Source organism: Balaenoptera ricei, chromosome 14 (assembly GCF_028023285.1).
Source record: "Balaenoptera ricei isolate mBalRic1 chromosome 14, mBalRic1.hap2, whole genome shotgun sequence".
NCBI lineage: Eukaryota > Metazoa > Chordata > Mammalia > Artiodactyla > Balaenopteridae > Balaenoptera > Balaenoptera ricei.
In genome coordinates this window covers 68111304-68130343 of record NC_082652.1, presented here as the reverse complement: position 1 = coordinate 68130343, position 19040 = coordinate 68111304, and the positions used below count along the sequence as shown (strand labels likewise).

The 19040-nt window shown below is 36.9% G+C and overlaps 1 protein-coding gene across 5 annotated transcripts in view; it reads left to right on the top strand.

Annotated features, from left to right (window-relative positions):
• The window catches only part of SMAD2 (SMAD family member 2), a 97696-nt gene that overhangs the window by 64258 nt on the left and 14398 nt on the right, over positions 1-19040 (top strand). For all 5 annotated transcript variants that reach the window (XM_059894514.1, XM_059894513.1, XM_059894516.1 and 2 more), the window contains one exon: positions 330-404. In XM_059894514.1, coding sequence (XP_059750497.1) covers positions 330-404 — 75 coding nt within the window. The remainder of the gene's footprint in view (positions 1-329; positions 405-19040) is intronic.

The following is a 19040-nucleotide window of genomic DNA, read 5'->3' as shown; positions in this document are numbered from 1 at the left end:
CGATCGGACCTGAGGCATCTTTGAAGTTATATTTTTGGCTCTTGCCCCAGAAAATACACATATGACAATGAGCCAAATATGTAAATAATAGCTAAGAAAATATGCACAGAGAGCTCAATTATATTACAAGTAAGTTTTAAGGTTTCACCTATAAGGTTTGGATCAGAACCTGAATCATAAGCCCTCAGTATCCAATATTGCTTTTTATAGAGATGTTATATAACATTGATATGTTATTTGGAGTGACTTGTTGGTTGTCTTTGGTAGCTGGGAGAAAAGGCGATGAGATTAAATTGAACCTGTACGTGATTTGTTCTAAACTTTTTTAGAAACGCCACCTCCTGGATATATCAGTGAAGATGGAGAAACAAGTGATCAACAGTTGAACCAAAGTATGGATACAGGTAAAAATATTTTTCAAAATTCCTCAGTAATTAGATACACATTTTTGCCTTGTTGGAAACTCACTAGAGTTATTCATAACCCTTACATTTAGAGAAGTTGGGACATATCAAAGAAAAGAATCATCGTGATTTAATCATATTTGAATCTTCAGAGAGAGGAGTCAGTGAAAGATTAACATATGCTACTCTGCAGAATAATTGTTAGAATTTTCTCTTATTAGAGTAAACAAATAAAAATTGGAGAACACTCACTTTTCTTTTTAAAATATTGATATTCTGTGCTTCTGTTTAAAGTTTTAGGTACTCTATGAATAAATGTCTTTGTGATGAAAGATTCTAATTAATTAGCCCAATAACAGGCTTTCAGAGGAACTTGGAAGTAAGAGATGGGGATCAGCTTTTCAGTGCTCTTTTAACTTACTAGTGAGTTCTGAATTATAGTAGATTGTTTATACAAAATACCTTGTATATTGTACCTGACCTAATGCAATTAATTTCTAATATTTAGCTACCAACTTCAAACACAATGAAGAAAAAATTGACGTGTAATAGATATTACACACATCAAAGCTTTAAAACAGTTGTTATGTAATAAAATGTATATAACCCATCAGAACTAATAGGTTACCAGTGAAATAGCTGTGATGTCATTGTAATTATATGTTTTGATCTATTCCACCCTGGTTATATCTTAAGGATTGGACACCTTAATATCACAACCTCCCAAATTATAGCATCCGCTTTTCTACACAGTTTATACTAAAGCATTCTGCAGTTATGATAATTTAAGTTATTTTTTGCATGGCGGGGGGCTGGGGTGGTTGGCTTTTACAATAATTCTGTTGTTTAAATTCTTCCATTATTTAGACTCCCAAGTGAAGAAGTTTCTGCTATAGCTAATCATACTTATAGCTTTTCAAAATAGTAGATAACCAAGAAAAGTAGATGATGATCATTAGAAATAACATATCGTATGTTTTTAAAAAACATTTTTTTTTTGGCCGTGCAGCTTGTGGGATCTTAGTTCCCTGCCCTCACAGTGAAAGCGCAGAGTCCTAACCACTGGACCTCCAGGGAATTCCCCATATTATACATCTTAATGCAAATATCTTACTGCAAATGACGTTTGGATTTCCGAATATATCTTCCTAAGACATGCATGTGTGTCAAAGAACTGTATTCCTAAATCAGTCATGTTCCTTTTTGCCCCATGATGGACAGTTGCTACTGTGACACTTAGAAATGAATGCCAATAAAAATACGCCCTAATGACATCGTTAATCATCAGGGAAATGCAAATCAAAACCATAATGACATATCACTTCACACCCTCTAGAACGGCTATAATCAAAAAAGGAGGAAGTCTCCATGAAGATCGGAGAAGTTGGAGTCTTCATATGTTGCTAATGGGAATGTAAAATGGTTCAGTTACCTTGGAAAGATTTGCTATTCCTCAAAGTTAAATATAGTATAACAATATGACCCAGCAATTTCACCCAAGAAAATTGAACCCATGTCCACATTAAACTTGTAAACAAATGTTCATGTAAGCATTATTCATAGTAGCCCAAAATTGGAAACAGCCCAAACTATCTATCAAATGATTAATGGATAAATTAAATGAGTTATATCCATACGTTGGAATGTTATTCAACCATATAAAGGAATGAAGTACTGATGCATGCTACAACATTGATGAACCTTGAAAGCATTATATTAGGTGAAAGAAGCCAGGCGCAAAAGGCCATAAGGATTCCAATTAGTGCACAAATGCCTATTCTATAATAGAGCTGAAACATGGGAAGAACAATAAGATGAATATAATCATTGGTTATGATAATGGTCAAAATCTAAAAGTGGATAATAAGCTGAATCAACTAAAATGAATTCAATGTTTTGGGGCTAGCTTTGAACGTAACCTAATATTTCTAATTCTGTTTCAGTGGGGGAAATGTTACTGTCTTTTTCAAAATGACACATTTAAAATTATTTACTATAATGACAGTGACAGTGTGAATATTTGATTCATGAGATGCTAAAAGTTGGTTTAAATACCAGTCTTCTACCTGCTATCTATTGTTCTCTCAGTGCCATGGGAAGAATTTTCTGACTGATGCAGGGTCCCAATTTAGAACAAAATTAACCTGTTTTTAAACTCTGGTCCATACCTTCCCTGAGGGAAGGACATAATTAAATTGATCTTTCAAGCTCTGCTTGAAATAGAAGGAGTTAATATTTTTTAAAAGGGTAACCAGAGGGGCTTCCCTGGTGGTGCAGTGGTTGAGAATCCACCTGCCAATGCAGGGCACACGGGTTCGAGCCCTGGTCTGGGAGGATCCCACATGCCGCGGAGCAACTAGGCCCGTGAGCCACAACTACTGAGCCTGCGCGTCTGGAGCTTGTGCTCTGCAACAAGAGAGGCCGCAACAGTGAGAGGCCCGCGCACCGCGATGAAGAGTGGCCCCCGCTCGCTGCAACTAGAGAAAGCCCTCGCACAGAAACGAAGACCCAACACAGCCAAAAAAATAAATAAATTTAAAAAAAAAATAAAAAGGGTAACCAGAGGAGAATTCTCTGGCGGTCCAGTAATTAGGACTCCGCTTCTACTGCAGGAGGCACGGGTTCAATCCCTGGTCGGGGAACTAAGATCCAGCTGCGTGACCCTCCCCCCCCCAATAAATAAATAAGAATAAATATAAACAAACAAACAAACAAATAACCATAGGACAAATAATGCAGAATACAAAACTGTATGAACAAGTACCTGTTATTTTTTGCTTTGCTTTTTCTTTTTTTTAAAATTTCTCTGGCCAAGCCTTCATTCTTTAAAGTTTGTGGACATTAAGGAGTAGGCTGACCATCACAGGAAATATAAGTTTGATTTAGTTGTAATTTTTTTTTCTTGCAAGCCAGTCATTTTGTATACCCGTAGACAAGGTTCACATACCCCACTTAGGAGACAGCTTCTCTAACCAAATGCATGGCGGCAGGATAGTATGGTTGGACTGTGAACTAGACTACCTGAGTTTGAATTGTCCCTCTACTATATACTAGCTAGATGACCTAGGCACACAGTTTCCTTATCTGTAAATTAGGAATAATTATAGTACCAAACCCATAGGGTTGTTAATAGTTAATTTTTGTAAAGAAGTTAAATGTTCCTAACTTACAGTAAATACTATGTGAGTATATTTAAAGAAAATATAAAAGGATGAATTAACCATTAAGAAAAAGGAAGAAAGTTGATTGCATGAAAATTAGAAGTAAATTGAGGGACTGAGATCCAGAAGCAGAAGCAGTTTCATCTTCATGATTAGGATCTTCTAAATAAAATAGGAAAATAAGGTTATTTGTCAAGAATGGAGGGTCAGGTTTGAGAACTTTAAGGTAGTGGTCTTATTGGCTATGCCATCTGTGCCATGTTTTACAGTTTTTAGCATAGATATATAGCATTTCTGTCATTAGATGCATTCTTCACTGTTTTAACCTTTTCGTGCTATTGTAAATGTTTCTTTTTCAATTTTATTTTTAATTGTTTTTTCCTAGGATATAGAATAAAATTTGATTTTTGTATGTTGGTCTTTTTTCCTGAACTTTGCTAAAATCACTTTTTGTATCTAGTATTCTGTAGATTCCTAAGATTTTCTATATATGATACCTTGTCATCTCTTAAATAAAGACAGTTTTACTTCTTGCTTTCTAATCTTTAAGCTTTCTTCTTTTTCTGTTCTGGGTAAGACCTACAGTAAACTGTTGAATAGAAATACTAAGAATGGATATTTTTGCATTGTTCTTGATCATTGGGGGAGTACATTTAATAATTCCCCCAATAAGTAAAATGTTAATTATAGATTTTTAATAGATTATCTTTATCAGATTGAGGATTTTCCATTCTGTTCCTAGTGTTCTGAGTGTTTGTAATGAGTGGCTGTGGAATTTTGCCCATAATTTTTCTGCATCTATTGAGAGGATAATACAGTTTTACTCTTTTTGAGTGAATTCCACTAAATGATTTTTCTAATAACCAATTTTGACCTTATTTGGTTGTGATAAATTATACTTTTAAAATATTTACAAATTTAATTTGTTAATGTTCTTAAAAGGATTTTCACATCTATGTTTATGAGAGATTTTGGTCTTTAGTTTTCTTGTAATGTTTTTCTGTAGTTTCAATATCATAATTATGCTGGAATCAAAATATATTGGATGAGGTTTTCTAATATTTTCTGAAAGACTTTGCATAGGATTGGAATTAATTCTTCCTTAAACACTTGATAGCTTCTACCAGAGAAGCCATCTTTTATAGTGAAGGGTTTTTTAAATTGAGAGTTATTTAGATTTTCAATTTTTTGTGTTGGTGTGCTAACTCGTGTCTTACAAGATATTTTGTTCATTTCATGTGAATGGTAGATTTTATTGCTATAAAGTTATTTCTAATATTCTGTTATCCTCTTGTCTGCAAGATCAAGTAAATCTTGATGACCCAGTTTTTACTTAAAATGTTGATAGTTTGACTTTTCTCTTTTATTCTTGATAAGTCTTGCAGGGGCTTTATCAGTTAATATTTTTAAAGAACCAGTTTTTGGCTTCTTAAACTTTTCTCTTGTGTTTGCCTTTTTACTGCTTGATTTATTTCTATTCTGCATTGTTTTCTTCTACTTACGTCCCATTTAATGTGGTCGTTTTAGACCCTTGTAGTTTAAATTTAGGTCATTGATTCTTTTGTATTTTTTTCCATTGATTCTTTTTTTTTTTTGTCTGAGCGTCTATACATTATTTATCTATTTTATTTTATTTATTTTTTTACACAGCAGTGTCTTATGAGTTATCCATTTTATACATATTAGTGTATATATGTCAATCCCAATCTCCCAATTCATCACCCCCTCCCGCCCCCCCCCCCCCCACTTTCACCCCTTGGTGTCCATACGTTCTCTACATCTGTGTATCAGTTTCTGCCCTGCAAACCGGTTCATCTGTACCATTTTTCTAGGTTCCACATATATACATTAATATACGATATTTGTTTTTCTCTTCCTGACTGACTTCACTGTATATGACAGTCTCTAGATCCATCCACGTCTCTACAAATGACTCAATTTCGTTCCTTTTTATGGCTGAGTAATATTCCGTTGTATATATGTATCACATCTTCTTTATCCATTCGTCTGTCGATGGGCATTTAGGTTGTTTCCATGTCCTGGCTATTGTAAGTAATGCAATGAACATTGGGGTGCACGTGTCTTTTTGAATTATGGTTTTCTCTGGGTATATGCCCAGTAGTGGGATTGCTGGGTCATATGGTAAATCTATTTTTAGTTTTTTAAGGAACCTCCATACTGTTCTCCATAGTGGCTGTATCAATTACATTCCTACCAACAGTGCAAGAGGGTTTCCTTTTCTCCACACCCTCGCCAGCATTTCTTGTTTGGAGATTTTCTGGTGATGCCCATTCTAACTGGTGTGAGGTGAAACTTCATTGTAGTTTTGATTTGCATTTCTCTAATAATTAGTGATGTTGAGCAGCTTTTCATGTGCTTCTTGGCCATCTGTATGTCTTCTTCAGAGAATTGTCTATTTAGGTCTTCTGCCCATTTTTGGATGGGTTGTTTGTTTCTTTAATATTGAGCTGCATGAGCTGTTTACATATTTTGGAGATTAATCTTTGTTGATTCGTTTGCAAATATTTTCTCCCATTCTGAGGGTTTTCTTTTCAACTTGTTTGTAGTTTCCTTTGCTGTGCAAAAGCTTTTAAGTTTTGTTAGGTCCCATTTGTTTATTTTTGTTTTTATTTCCATTACTCTAGGAGATGGATCAAAAAATATCTTGCTGTGATTTATGTCAAAGAGTGTTCTTCCTATGTTTTCCTCTAAGAGTTTTATAGTGTCCGGTCTTACATTTAGGTCTCTAATCCATTTTGAGTTTATTTTTGTGTATGTTGTTAGGGAGTGTTCGAATTTCATTCTTTTACATGTAGCTGTCCAGTTTTCCCAGGACCACTTATTGAAGACACTGTCTTTTCTCCGTTGTGTGTCCTTGCCTCCTTTGTCATAAATTAGTTGACCATAGGTGCGTGGGTTTATCTCTGGGCTTTCTATCCTGTTCCATTGATCTATATTTCTGTTTTTGTGCCAGTACCATATTGTCTTGATTACTGTAATTTTGTAGTATAGTCTGAAGTCAGGGAGTCTGATTCCTCCAGCTCCGTTTTTTTCCCTTAAGACTGCTTTGGCTATTCAGGGTTCTTTGTGTCTCCATACAAATTTTAAGATTTTTTGTTCTAGTTCTGGAAAAATTCCATTGGTAATTTGATAGGGATTGCATTGAATCTGCAGATTACTTTGGGTAGTATAGTCATTTTCACAATATTGATTCTTCCAGTCCAAGAACATGGCATATCTCTCCATCTGTTTGTATCATCTTTCATTTCTTTAATCAGTGTCTTACAGTTTTCTGCATACAGGTCTTTTGTCTCCCTAGGTAGGTTTATTCCTAGGTATTTTATTCTTTTTGTTGCAGTGATAAATGGGAGTCTTTCCTTAATTTCTCTTTCAGATTTTTCATCAATAGTATATAGGAGTGCAAGAGGTTTCTGTGCATTAATTCTGTATCCTGCAACTTTACCAAATTCATTGATTAGCTCTAGTAGTTTTCTGGTGGCATCTTTAGGATTCTCTATGTGTAGTATCATGTCATCTGCAAACAGTGTCAGTATTACTTATTTTCCAATTTGTATTCCTTTTATTTCTTTTTCTTCTCTGATTGCCGTGGCTAGGACTTCCAAAACTATGTTGAATAGTAGTGGTGAGAGTGGACATCCTTGTCTCGTTCCTGATCTTAGAGGAAATGCTTCCAGTTTTTCACCATTGAGAATAATGTTTGCTGAGGGTTTGTCGTATATGGCCTTTATTATGTTGAGGAAAGTTCCCTCTGTGCCCACTTCTTGGAGAGTTTTTATGATAAATGGGTGTTGAATTTTGTCAAAAGCTTTTTCTGCATCTATTGAGATGATCATATGGTTTTTCTTCTTCAGTTTGTTAATATGGTGTATCACATTGATTGATTTGCGTATATTGAAGAATCCTTGCATCCCTGGGATAAATCCCACTTGATCATGGTGTATGATCCTTTTAATGTGTTGTTGGATTCTGTTTGCCAGTATTTTGTTGAGGATTTTTGCATCTGTATTCATCAGTGATATTGGTGTGTAATTTTCTTTTTTTGTAGTATCTTTGTCTGGTTTTGGTATCAGGGTGCTGGTGGCCTCATAGAATGAGTTTGTGAGTGTTCCTTCCTCTGCAATTTTTTGGAAGAGTTTGAGAAGGATGGGTGTTAGCTCTTCTCTAAATGTTTGATAGAATTCACCTGTGAAGCCATCTGGTCCTGGACTTTTGTTTGCTGAAAGATTTTAAATCACAGTTTCAATTTCATTACTTGTGATTGGTCTGTTCATATTTTCTGTTTCTTCCTGGTTCAGTCTTGGAAGGTTATACCTTTCTAAGAATTTGTCCATTCCTTCCAGGTTGTCCATTTTATTGGCATAGAGTTGCTTGTAGTAGTCTCTTAGGATGCTTTGTATTTCTGCGGTGTCTGTTGTAACTTCTCCTTTTTCATTTCTGATTTTTATTGATTTGAGTCCTCTCCCTCTTTTTCTTGATGAGTCTGGCTAATGGCTTATCAATTTTGTTTATCTTTTCAAAGACCCAGCTTTTAGTTTTATTGATCTTTGCTATTGTTTTCTTTGTTTCTATTTCATTTATTTCTGCTCTGATCTTTATGATTTCTTTCCTTCTGCTAACTTTGGGTTTTGTTTGTTCTTCCTCCTCTAGTTCCTTTAGGTGTAAGGTTAGATTGTTTACTTGAGATTTTTCTTGTTTCTTTAGGTAGGCTTGTATAGCTATAAACTTCCCTCTTAGAACTGCTTTTGCTGCATCCCATAGGTTTTGGATCGTTGTGTTCATTGTCATTTGTCTCTAGGTATTTTGTGATTTCCTCTTTGATGTCTTCAGTGATCTCTTGGTTATTTAGTAACGTATTGTTTAGCCTCCATGTGTTTGTGTTTTTTACGTTTTTTTCCCTGTAATTGATTTCTAATCTCATAGCGTTGTGGTCAGAAAAGATGCTTGATATGATTTCAATTTTCTTAAATTTACTGAGGCTTGATTTGTGACCCAAGATGTGATCTATCCTGGAGAATGTTCTGTGCACACTTGAGAAGAACGTGTAATCTGCTGTTTTTGGATGGAATGTCCTATAAATATCAATGAAATCTATCTGGTCTATTGTATCATTTAAAGCTTCTGTTTCCTTATTTATTTTCATTTTGGATGATCTGTCCATTGGTGTAAGTGAGGTGTTAAAGTCCCCCACTATTATTGTGTTACTGTCGATTTCCTCTTTTATAGCTGTTAGCAGTTGCCTTATGTATTGAGGTGCTCCTATGTTGGGTGCATATATATTTATGATTGTTATTATATCTTCTTCTTGGATTGATCCCTTGATCATTATGTCGTGTCTGTTTTTGTCTCTTGTAACATTCTTTATTTTGAAGTCTGTTTTATCTGTTATGAGTATAGCTACTCCAGCTTTCTTTTGATTTCCATTTTCATGGAATATCTTTTTCCATCCCCTCACTTTCAGTCTGTATGTGTCCATAGGTCTGAAGTGAGTCTTTTGTAGACAGCATATATATGGGTCTTGTCTTTGTATTCATTCAGCAAGCCTGTATCTTTTCGTTAGAGCATTTAATCCATTCACGTTTAAGGTAATTATTGATATGTATGTTCCTATGACCATTTTCTTAATTGTTTTGGGTTTGTTTTTGTAGGTTCTTTTCTTCTCTTGTGTTTCCCACTTAGAGAAGTTTCTTTAGCATTTGTTGTAGAGCTGGTTTGGTGGTGCTGAATTCTCTTAGCTTTTGCTTATCTGTAAAGCTTTTGATTTCTCCATCAAATCTGAATGAGATCCTTGCCGGGTAGAGTAATCTTGGTTGTAGATTCTTCCCTTTCATCACTTTAAATATGTTATGCCACTCCCTTCTGGCTTGTAGAGTTTCTGCTGAGAAATCAGCTGTTAACTTTATGGGAGCTCCCTTGTATGTTATTTGTTGTTTTTCCCTTGCTGCTTTCAATAATTTTTCTTTGTTTTTAATTTTTGCCACTTTGATTACTATGTGTCTCAGCGTGTTTCTCCTTGGGTTTATCCTGTATGGGACTCGCTGCGCTTCCTGGACTTGGGTGGCTATTTCCTTTCGCATGTTAGGGAAGTTTTCGATTATAATCTCTCCAAATACTTTCTCTGGTCCTTTCTCTCTCTCTTCTCCTTCTGGAACCCCTGTAATGCGTATGTTGTTGTGTTTAATGTTGTCCCAGAGATCTCTTAGGCTGTCTTCATTTCTTTTCATTCTTTTTTCTTTATTCTGTTCTGCAGCAGTGCATTCCACCTTTCTGTCTTCCTGGTCACTTATCCGTTCTTCTGCCTCAGTTATTCTGCTGTTGATTTCTTGTAGTGTGTTTGTCATTTCAGTTATTGTATTGTTCACCTCTGTTTGTTTGTTCTTTAATTCTAGGTCTTTATTAAACATTTCTTGCATCTTCTCGATCTTTGCCTCCTTTCTTTTTCCGAGGTCCTGGATCATCTTCACTATCATTATTCTGAATTCTTTTTCTTGAAGCTGGCCTATCTCCACTTCATTTAGTTGTTTTTCTGGGGTATTATCTTGTTCCTTCATCTGGTATATAGCCCTCTGCCTTTTCATCTTGTCTACCTTTCTGTGAACGTGGTTTTTGTTCCACAGGCTGCAGGATTGTAGTTTTTCTTGCTTCTGCTGTCTGCCCTCTGGTGGATGAGGCTATCTAAGAGGCTTGTGCAAGTTTCCTGATGGGAGTGACTGGTCATTAATTCTTTTCTAATGTAAGCATTTAAAACTAAATTTCCCTCTAAGCCTTACTTTAGCTTCATACCAAAAGTTTTAATAAGTTATTTTTCATTATTATTATTATTATTCAACATCTTTATTGGAGTATAATTGCTTCATAATGGTGTGTTAGTTTCTGCTGTATAACAAAGTGAATCAGCTATACATATACATATATCTGCATATGTCCTCTCTCTTGCGTCTCCCTCTCACCCTCCCTATCCCACCCCTCTAGGTGGGCAAAGAGCAACGAGCTGATCTCCCTGTGCTATGTGGCTGCTTCCCAATAGCTATCTGTTTTACATTTGGTAGGGTATATATGTCCATGCCACTCTCTCACTTCCTCCCACCCTACCCTTCCCATGTCCTCAAGTCCATTCTCTATGTCTGCGTCTTTATTCCTGTCTACGTTCTTCCCTACGTTCTTCAGAACCTTTTTTTTTTTTTTAAGATTCAATATGTATGTGTTAGCATACGGTATTTGTTTTTCTCTTTCTGACTTACTACACTTTGTATGAGTCCATCCACCGTGGTACAAATAACTCAATTTTGTTTCTTCTTATGGCTGAGTAATATTCCATTGTATATGTGCACCACATCTTCTTAGTCCATTCATCTTAGGTTGACACTAAGATGGACGCTTAGGTTGCTTCCATGTCTTGCCTATTGTAAATAAAGCTGCAGTGAACATTGTGGTACATTACTCTTTTTGAGTTATGGTTTTCTCAGGGTATATGCCCAGTAGGGGGATTGCTCTGTCGTATGGTAGTCCTATTTTTAGTTTTTTGAGGAACCTCCGTACTGTTCTCCGTAGTTGCTGTATCAGTTTACATTCCCACCAACAGTGCAAGAGGGTTCCCTTTTCTCCACACCCTCTCCAGCATTTATTGTTTGTAGATTTTTTTGATGATGGCCATTCTGACCAGTGTGAGGTGATAACTCATTGTAGTTTTGATTTGCATTTCTCTAATAATTCGTGATGTTGAGAATCCTTTCATGTGTTTGTTGGCAATCTGTATATCTTCTTTGGAGAAATTTCTATTTAGGTCTTCTGCCCATTTTTGGATTGGGTTGTTTGTGTTTTTGATATTGAGCAGCATGTGCTACCTATATATTTTGGAGATTAATCCTTTGTCAGTTGCTTTGTTTGCAAATATTTTCTCCCAGTCTGAGTGTTGTCTTTTCATCTTGTTTATGGTTTCCTTTGCTGTGCAAAAGCTTTTGAATTTCATTAGGTCCCATTTGTTTATTTTTGTTTTTATTTCCATTTCTCTAGGAGGTGGGTCAAAAAGGACCTTGCTTTGATTTATGTCATAGAGTGTCCTGCCTATGTTTTCCTCTAAGAGTTTTATAGTGTCTGGCCTAACATCTAGGTCTTTAATCCATTTTGAGTTTATTTTTGTGTATGGTGTTAGGGAACGTTCTAATTTCATTCTTTTCCATGGAGCTGTCCAGTTTTCTCAGCACCGCTTATTGAAGAGGATGTCTTTTCTCCATTGTATATTCTTAACCTCCTTTATCAAAGATAAGGTGACCATATGTGCATGGGTTTATCGTACATTCTTACCTCCTTTATCAACGATAAGGTGACCATATGTGCATGGGTTTATCTCTGGGCTTTCTATCCTGTTCCATTGATCTATATTTCTGTTTTTGTGCCAGTACCATACTGTCTTGATTATTGTACCTTTTTAGTATAGTCTGAAGTTAGGGATCCTGATTCCTCCAGCTCCATTTTTCTTTCTCAAGATTGCTTTGGCTAATCTGGGTCTTTGGTGTTTCCATACAAATTGTGAAATTTTTTTATTGTATTTCTGTGAAAAATGCTATTGGTAGTTTGATAGGGATTGCATTGAATCTCTAGATTGCTTTGGGTAGTATAGTCATTTTCACAATGTTGATTCTTCCAATCCAAGAACATGGTATATCTCTCCATCTGTTTGTATCATCTTTCATTTCCTTCATCAGCGTCTTATAGTTTTCTGCATACAGGTCTTCTGTCTCCTTAGGTAGGTTTATTCCTAGGTATTTTATTCTTTTTGTTGCAATGATAAATGAGAGTGTTTCCTTAATTTCTCTTTCAGGTTTCTCATCATTAGTGTATAGGAATGCAAGAGACTTCTGTGCATTAATTATGTATCCTGCTACTTTACCAAATTGATTGATTAGCCTAGTAGTTTTCTAGTGGCATCTTTAGGATTCTCTATGTATAGTATCATGTCATCTGCAAACAGTGACAGCTTTACTTCTTCTTTTCCGATTTGGATTCCTTTTATTTCTCTTTCTTCTTTGGTTGCTGTGGCTAAAAATTCCAAAACTATGTTGAATAATAGTGGCCAGAGTGGACATCCTTGTCTTGTTCCCGATCTTAGAGGAAATGGTTTCAGTTTTTCACCGTTCAGAACAATGTTGGCTGTGGGTTTGTCATATATGCCCTTTATTATGTTGAGGTAAGTTCCCTCTGTGCCTACTTTCTGGAGGGTTTTTATGATAAATGGGTGTTGAATTTTGTCGAAAGCTTTTTCTGCATCTATTGAGATGATCATATTGTTTTTCTCCTTCAATTTGTTACTGTGGTTTATCACACTGATTGATTTGCGTATATTGAAGAATGCTTGCACTCCTGGGATAAACCCCACTTGATCATGGTGTATGATCCTCTTAATGTGCTGTTGGATTCTGTTTGCTAGTATTTTGTTGAGGACTTTTGCATCTATGTTCATCAGTGATGTTGGCCTGTAGTTTTCTTTTTTTGTGGCATGTTTGTCTGGTTTTGATATCAGGGTGATGATGGCCTCGTAGAATGAATTTGGGAGTGTTCCTTCCTCTGCTGTGTTTTTGAGGAGTTTGAGAAGGATGGGTGTTAGCTCTTCTCTAAATGTTTGATAGAATTTGCCTGTGAAGCTGTCTGGTCCTGGGGTTTTGTTCATTTGAAAATTTTTAATCACAGTCTCAGTTTCAGTGCTTATGATTAGTCTATTGATATTTTCTATTTCTTCCTGGTTCAGTCTTGGAAGTTTGTGCTTTTCTAAGAGTTTGTCCAGTTCTTCCAGGTTCTCCATTTTATTGGCATAGAGTTGCTTGTAGTAATCTCTCATGATCCTTTGTATTTCTGCAGTGTCAGTTGTTACTTCTCCTTTTTCGTTTCTAATTGTATTGATTTGAGTCTTCTCCCTTTTTTTCTTGATGAGTCTGGCTAATGGTTTATCAATTTTGTTTATCTTCTCAAAGAACCAGCTTTTAGTTTTATTGATCTTTGCTATCATTTCCTTCATTTCTTTTTCATTTATTTCTGATCTGATCTGTATGATTTCTTTCCTTCTGCTAACTTTGGGGTTTTTTTGTTCTTTTTTCTCTGCTTTAGGTGTAAGGATAGGTTGTTTATTTGAGATTTTTCTTGTTTCTTGAGGTAGGATTGTATTACTATAAACTTCCCTCTTAGAACTGCTTTTGCTGCATCCCATAGGTTTTGGGTCATTGTGTTTTCATTGTCATTTGTTTCTCGGTATTTTTTGATTTCCTCTTTGATTTCTTCAGTGATCTCTTGGTTATTTAGTAGTGTATTGTTTAGCCTCCATGTGTTTGTATTTATTACACATTTTTTTCCTGTAATTGATATCTAGTCTCATAGCTGAATTCATTTAGCTTTTGCTTATCTGTAAGGCTTTTAATTTCTCCATCGAATCTGCGTGAGATCCTTGCTGGGTAGAGTAATCTTGGTTGTAGGTTTTTCTTTCATCACTTTAAATATGTCCTGCCACTCCCTTCTGGCTTGCAGAGTTTCTGCTGAAAGATCAACTGGCAACCTTATGGGGATTCCTTTGTATGTTAATTGTTTCTTTTCCCTTGCTGCTTTTAATATTTTTTCTTTGTATTTAATTTTTGATAGTTTGATTAATATGTGTCTTGGCGTGTTTCTCCTTGGATTTATCCTGTATGGGACTCTCTGTGCTTCCTGAACTTGATTGACTATTTTCTTTCCCATATTAGGGAAGTTTTCAACTATAATGTCTTCAAATATTTTCTCAGTCCCTTTTTTTAATCTCTTCTTCTGGGACCTCTATAATTCGAATGTTGGTGTGTTTAATGTTGTCCCAGAGGTCTCTGAGATTGTCCTCAATTCTTTTCATTCTTTTTCCTTTATTCTGCTCTGCGGTAGTTATTTCCACTATTTTATCTTCCAGGTCACTTACCCGTTCTTCTGCCTCAGTTATTCTGCTACTGATTCCTTCTAGAGAATTTTTAATTTCATTTTTTGTGTTGTTCATCACTGTTTGTGTGTCCTTTAGTTCTTCTAGGTCCTTTTTAAATATTTCTTGTATTTTCTCCATTCTGTTTCCAAGATTTTGGATTATCTTTACTGTCATTTCTTTGAATTCTTTTTCGGGTAGACTGCCTGTTTCCGCTTCATTTGTTTGGTCTGGTGGGTTTTTCTCTTGCTCCTTCATCTGCTGTGTATTTCTCTGTCTTCTCATTTTGCTTAACTTACTGTGTTTGGGGTCTCCGTTTTGCAGGCTGCAGGTTCGTAGTTCCCGTTGTTTTTGGTGTCTGCTCCCAGTGAGTAAGGTTGGTTCAGTGGGTTGTGTAGGCTTCCTGATAGAGGGGACTGGTGCCCATGTTCTGGTGGATGAGGCTGGATCTTGTCTTTCTGGTGGGCAGGACCACATCCAGTGGTGTGTTTTGGGGTGTTTGTGAACTTATGATTTTAGGCAGCCTCTCTGCTAATTGTTGGGTTTGTGTTCCTGTCTTGCTGGTTGTTTGGCATAGGGTGTTCAACACTGTAGCTTGCTCGTTGTTGAGTGCAGCTGGGTCTTAGCATTGAGGTGGAGATCTCTGGGAAAGCTTTCCCTGTTTGATATTGCATGGGGCCGGGAGGTCTCTGGTGGACCAATGTCCTGAACTTGGCTCTCCCAGCTCACAGGCTCAGGCCTGACACCCGGCCAGCGCACTAAGACCCTGTCAGCCACACGGCTCAGAAGAAAAGGGAGAGAAGAAAAAATAAGAAAGAAAGAAAATAAATAAATAAATAAAATAAAGTTATCAAAATAGAAAAAAATTATTAAAAATAAAAAAATTAGGAAGTAAAAAGAAAAAGAGAGAAAAAGAAACCCGAGAGCAACCAAACCAAAAAACAAATCCTCCAATGATAAAAAGCGCTAAAAAGTATATTAAAAAAAAAAGAAAAGGACAGTCAGAACCCTAGGACAAATGGCAAAAGCAAAGCTATACAGACAAAACCACACAAAGAAGCTTACACATACTCACAAAATGAGAAAAAGGAAAATACATATATATTAAAAAAAATTTTTAAAGGAAGAGAGCAGCCAAATCAGTGAACAAATCTACCAATGATAATAAGCTGTAAATACTAAACTAAGAATAACGTAAAACCAGAGACAAATTAGATGCAGAAAGCAAACCCCAAGTCTGTAGTTGCTTCCAAAGTCCATCGCCTCAATTTTGGGATTATTTGTTGTCTATTCAGGTAATCCAGAGATGAAGGATACATCAAGTTGATTGTGGAGATTTAATCCGCTGCTCCCGAGGCTGCTGGGAGAGATTCCCCTTTCTCTTCTATGTTCGCACAGCTCCTGGGGTTCAGCTTTGGATTTGGCCCCGCCTCTGCGTGTAGGTTGCCTGAGGGCGTCTGTTCCCCGCCCAGACAGGACAGGGTTAAAGGAGCGGCTGATTAGGGGGCTCTTTCTCACTCAGGCTGGGGGGAGGGAGGGGTACAGAATGAGGGGCGAGCCTGTGGTGGCAGAGGCCAGCGTGACATTGCACCAGCCTGAGGCACACCATGTGTTCTCCTGGGGAAGTTGTTCCTGGATCATGGGACCCTGGGCATGGTGGGCTGCACAGGCTTCTGGTGGGGAGGTGTGGATAGTGACCTGTGCTTGCACACAGGCTTCTTGGTGGCTGCAGTAGCAGCCTTAGTGTTTCATGCCCGTCTCTGGTGTCCGCACTGATAGCTGCGGCTCGGGCCTGTCTCTGGAGCTCGTTTAGGCGTTTCTCTGAATCCCCTGTCCTCATGCACCCTGAAACAGTGGTCTCTTGCCTCTTAGGCAGTTCCACACTTATTCCCGGACTCCCTCCCGGCTAGCTGTGGTGCACTAGCCCCCTTCAGGCTGTATTCACGCAGCCAACCCCAGTCCTCTCCCTGGGATCTGACCTCCAAAGCCCGAGCCTCAGCTCCCAGCCCTCACCCGCCCCGGCAGCTGAACAGAGAAGCCTGTCAGGCTGGTGAGTGCTGGTCGGCACCCATCCTCTGTGCGGGAATCTCTCCGCTTTGCCCTCCGCACCCCTGTTGCTGTGCTCTCCTCCGTGGCTCTGAAGCTTCCCCCCCGCCACCCGCAGTGTCCACCAGTGAAGGGGCTTCCTAGTGTGTGGAAACTTTTCCTCCTCCACAGCTCCCTCCCAGAGGTGCAGGTCCCATCCCTATTCTTTTGTTTCTGTTTTTTCTTTTTTCTTTTGCCCTACCCAGGTATGTGGGGAGTTTCTTGCTTTTTGGGAAGTCTGAGGTCTTCTGCCAGCGTTCAGTAGGTGTTCTGTAGGAGCTGTTCCACATGTAGATGTAGTTTTGATGTATTTGTGGGGAGGAAGGTGATCTCCATGTTTTACTCCTCCCCCATCTTGAAGACGCCCCCCTTTCATTGTTATTTAATTATTATTATCATTTAAGTATTTTTGAATTCCTCTTGCGATTTCTTCTTTGATCCATGATTATTGAGAAGTTTGGTCTTTTAGAAGTATGGGGGTTTTCTAGATAGTTCATTGATTTCTCACTTAATTCCATTATGATTCAAATACACTATGTATGATTTCAGTCCTTCGAAATTTACTAAAAATTATTTTATGCCACAACATGGCTTATTTATCTTGATGAGAGTTCCATTTATAGTTTAAAAAATGTTGTTCAATTGTAGTGTTACTCTGTCACTTAGGATCATTGATGGTATTGTTTAAATCTTGACTCTGTCTGATTTGTTTCTACTTGTTATACCACTCACAGAGAGGAGTGTTAAAGTCTCTTAACTGTGGCTTTGGATTTGTCTGTTTTTCCTTTTAGTCCTGTCAGTTTTTGCTTCATGTATTTTGAATCTCTGTTATTGAGTGGTGCACATTTAAATTGTCCTTCTGATGAAGTGACCCTTGTTATAAAATGTGTCTCATATAAACATCACCATATATTCTTATTTCACAGGTGGCATGGTATATTTACTTTTACCATCCTTTTACTTTTGGTCTACCTGCATCTTTATATTTAAAATGTGTCTGTTGTGGATACCTTTTTATGTCTTACTTAATCTAACAATCATTGTCTTTTAATTGGAGTATTTAGTTCCTTTATAATTAATGTAGTTCTTGATAATCATTGGGTTTGGGTTACCATTTTGCTATTTCTTTTTTGTCTGTGCCATCTCGTTTTTGTTCCTCTGTTCCTGATTTCCTGACTTCTTTAGATTAATCAAATATATTTATATTTGAATCCACTCTGTTTACTCTCTTGAATTTGTAGCAGTATCACTTAGTATTATTTTCTCAGTGAGTGTTCTCGTGATTACAGTGTATATCCCCTATCATCACCTTCTACTTAGAATGTTACTTAAATTGTAATATTTTACAACTTCATATGAAATATAGGAACTTTACAACACTATAATTCCATTCACCTACCTCTGTCGTTTGTGCTACTGTTTTCATATATTTTATTTATAAATATGTATAAACCCCCAAATGTTATTTTTTGCTTTAGACTTTGAGGTTTTTAAAAAAATTATTTTAAAGAATTGAAAAGTAATGTTTTTTATTTACCTACCTTTTTTTTTCCATTTCTGCTCTTCTTTTCCTGTAGAAATTTGTCCAGTTGTTTTAGCACCATTAGTTGAAGATACTTTTCTTTCTTCATTGATTTACCTTGGTTTCTTTGTTGAAAATCAAGTGATAAGGTATATGTGTGTCTAACTTTTGGTCTTCTCTATGCCAGTTCAGTGACTTCATTTCAGATAATCTGTTTTTCAGTTTCATAACTTCCATTTTAAACTCTTTATCTGATAAGTCCAGTATCTGGTTCATATGTAGCTTTGCTTGTGTTAACTTTAAAGTCTTGATTATGGGTCAGTTTTTCCTACTTCTTTGCATGTCTCATGTTTTTTTAGTTGGATGCTGGATATTGTATATAAAATAATACTAGAGTGTAATATAGATAATATTTTCCTTATGAAAGACTCACCCTTTTCTTTCTCTGGTTGCTAAGTTGGGGATCTAATCTCTTCCATATATTAGGAGTTGAGTTGAATAGGTGATGATTTAATCCTTGACATCAAATCACCTCAGGTCTGAAGGAGGGGCAGTCCCCTACCTCAGCAGGTCTTTCAGATATGAGTATGGTGAGACTGTAGGATCTCTCACTGCTTTGCAGCCTTTGCCTGAAACTTCCTGTGCTACCATGTACTACTCAGCTAAAGACATGAGGGTTAGAATTGTCTAATGAAGAAGACTGTGTCTGTGGTTGGGCTTCTCAGATTCCAGTTGCCAGTGTGTGGCCATTAAAATTTCAGCCAGTTTCTCCTTTGGCAAGTACAATCCTACATGTGTCTATGTCCTAACTTGGCAGATACTCCCAGCAATGAAAATGGTTACCACTCTCTACTTAAATAGGAAGAGCTCATCCTTCTCTAAACTACTTCACTTAGACTTAAATGGATCTACAGTTTTTGGGT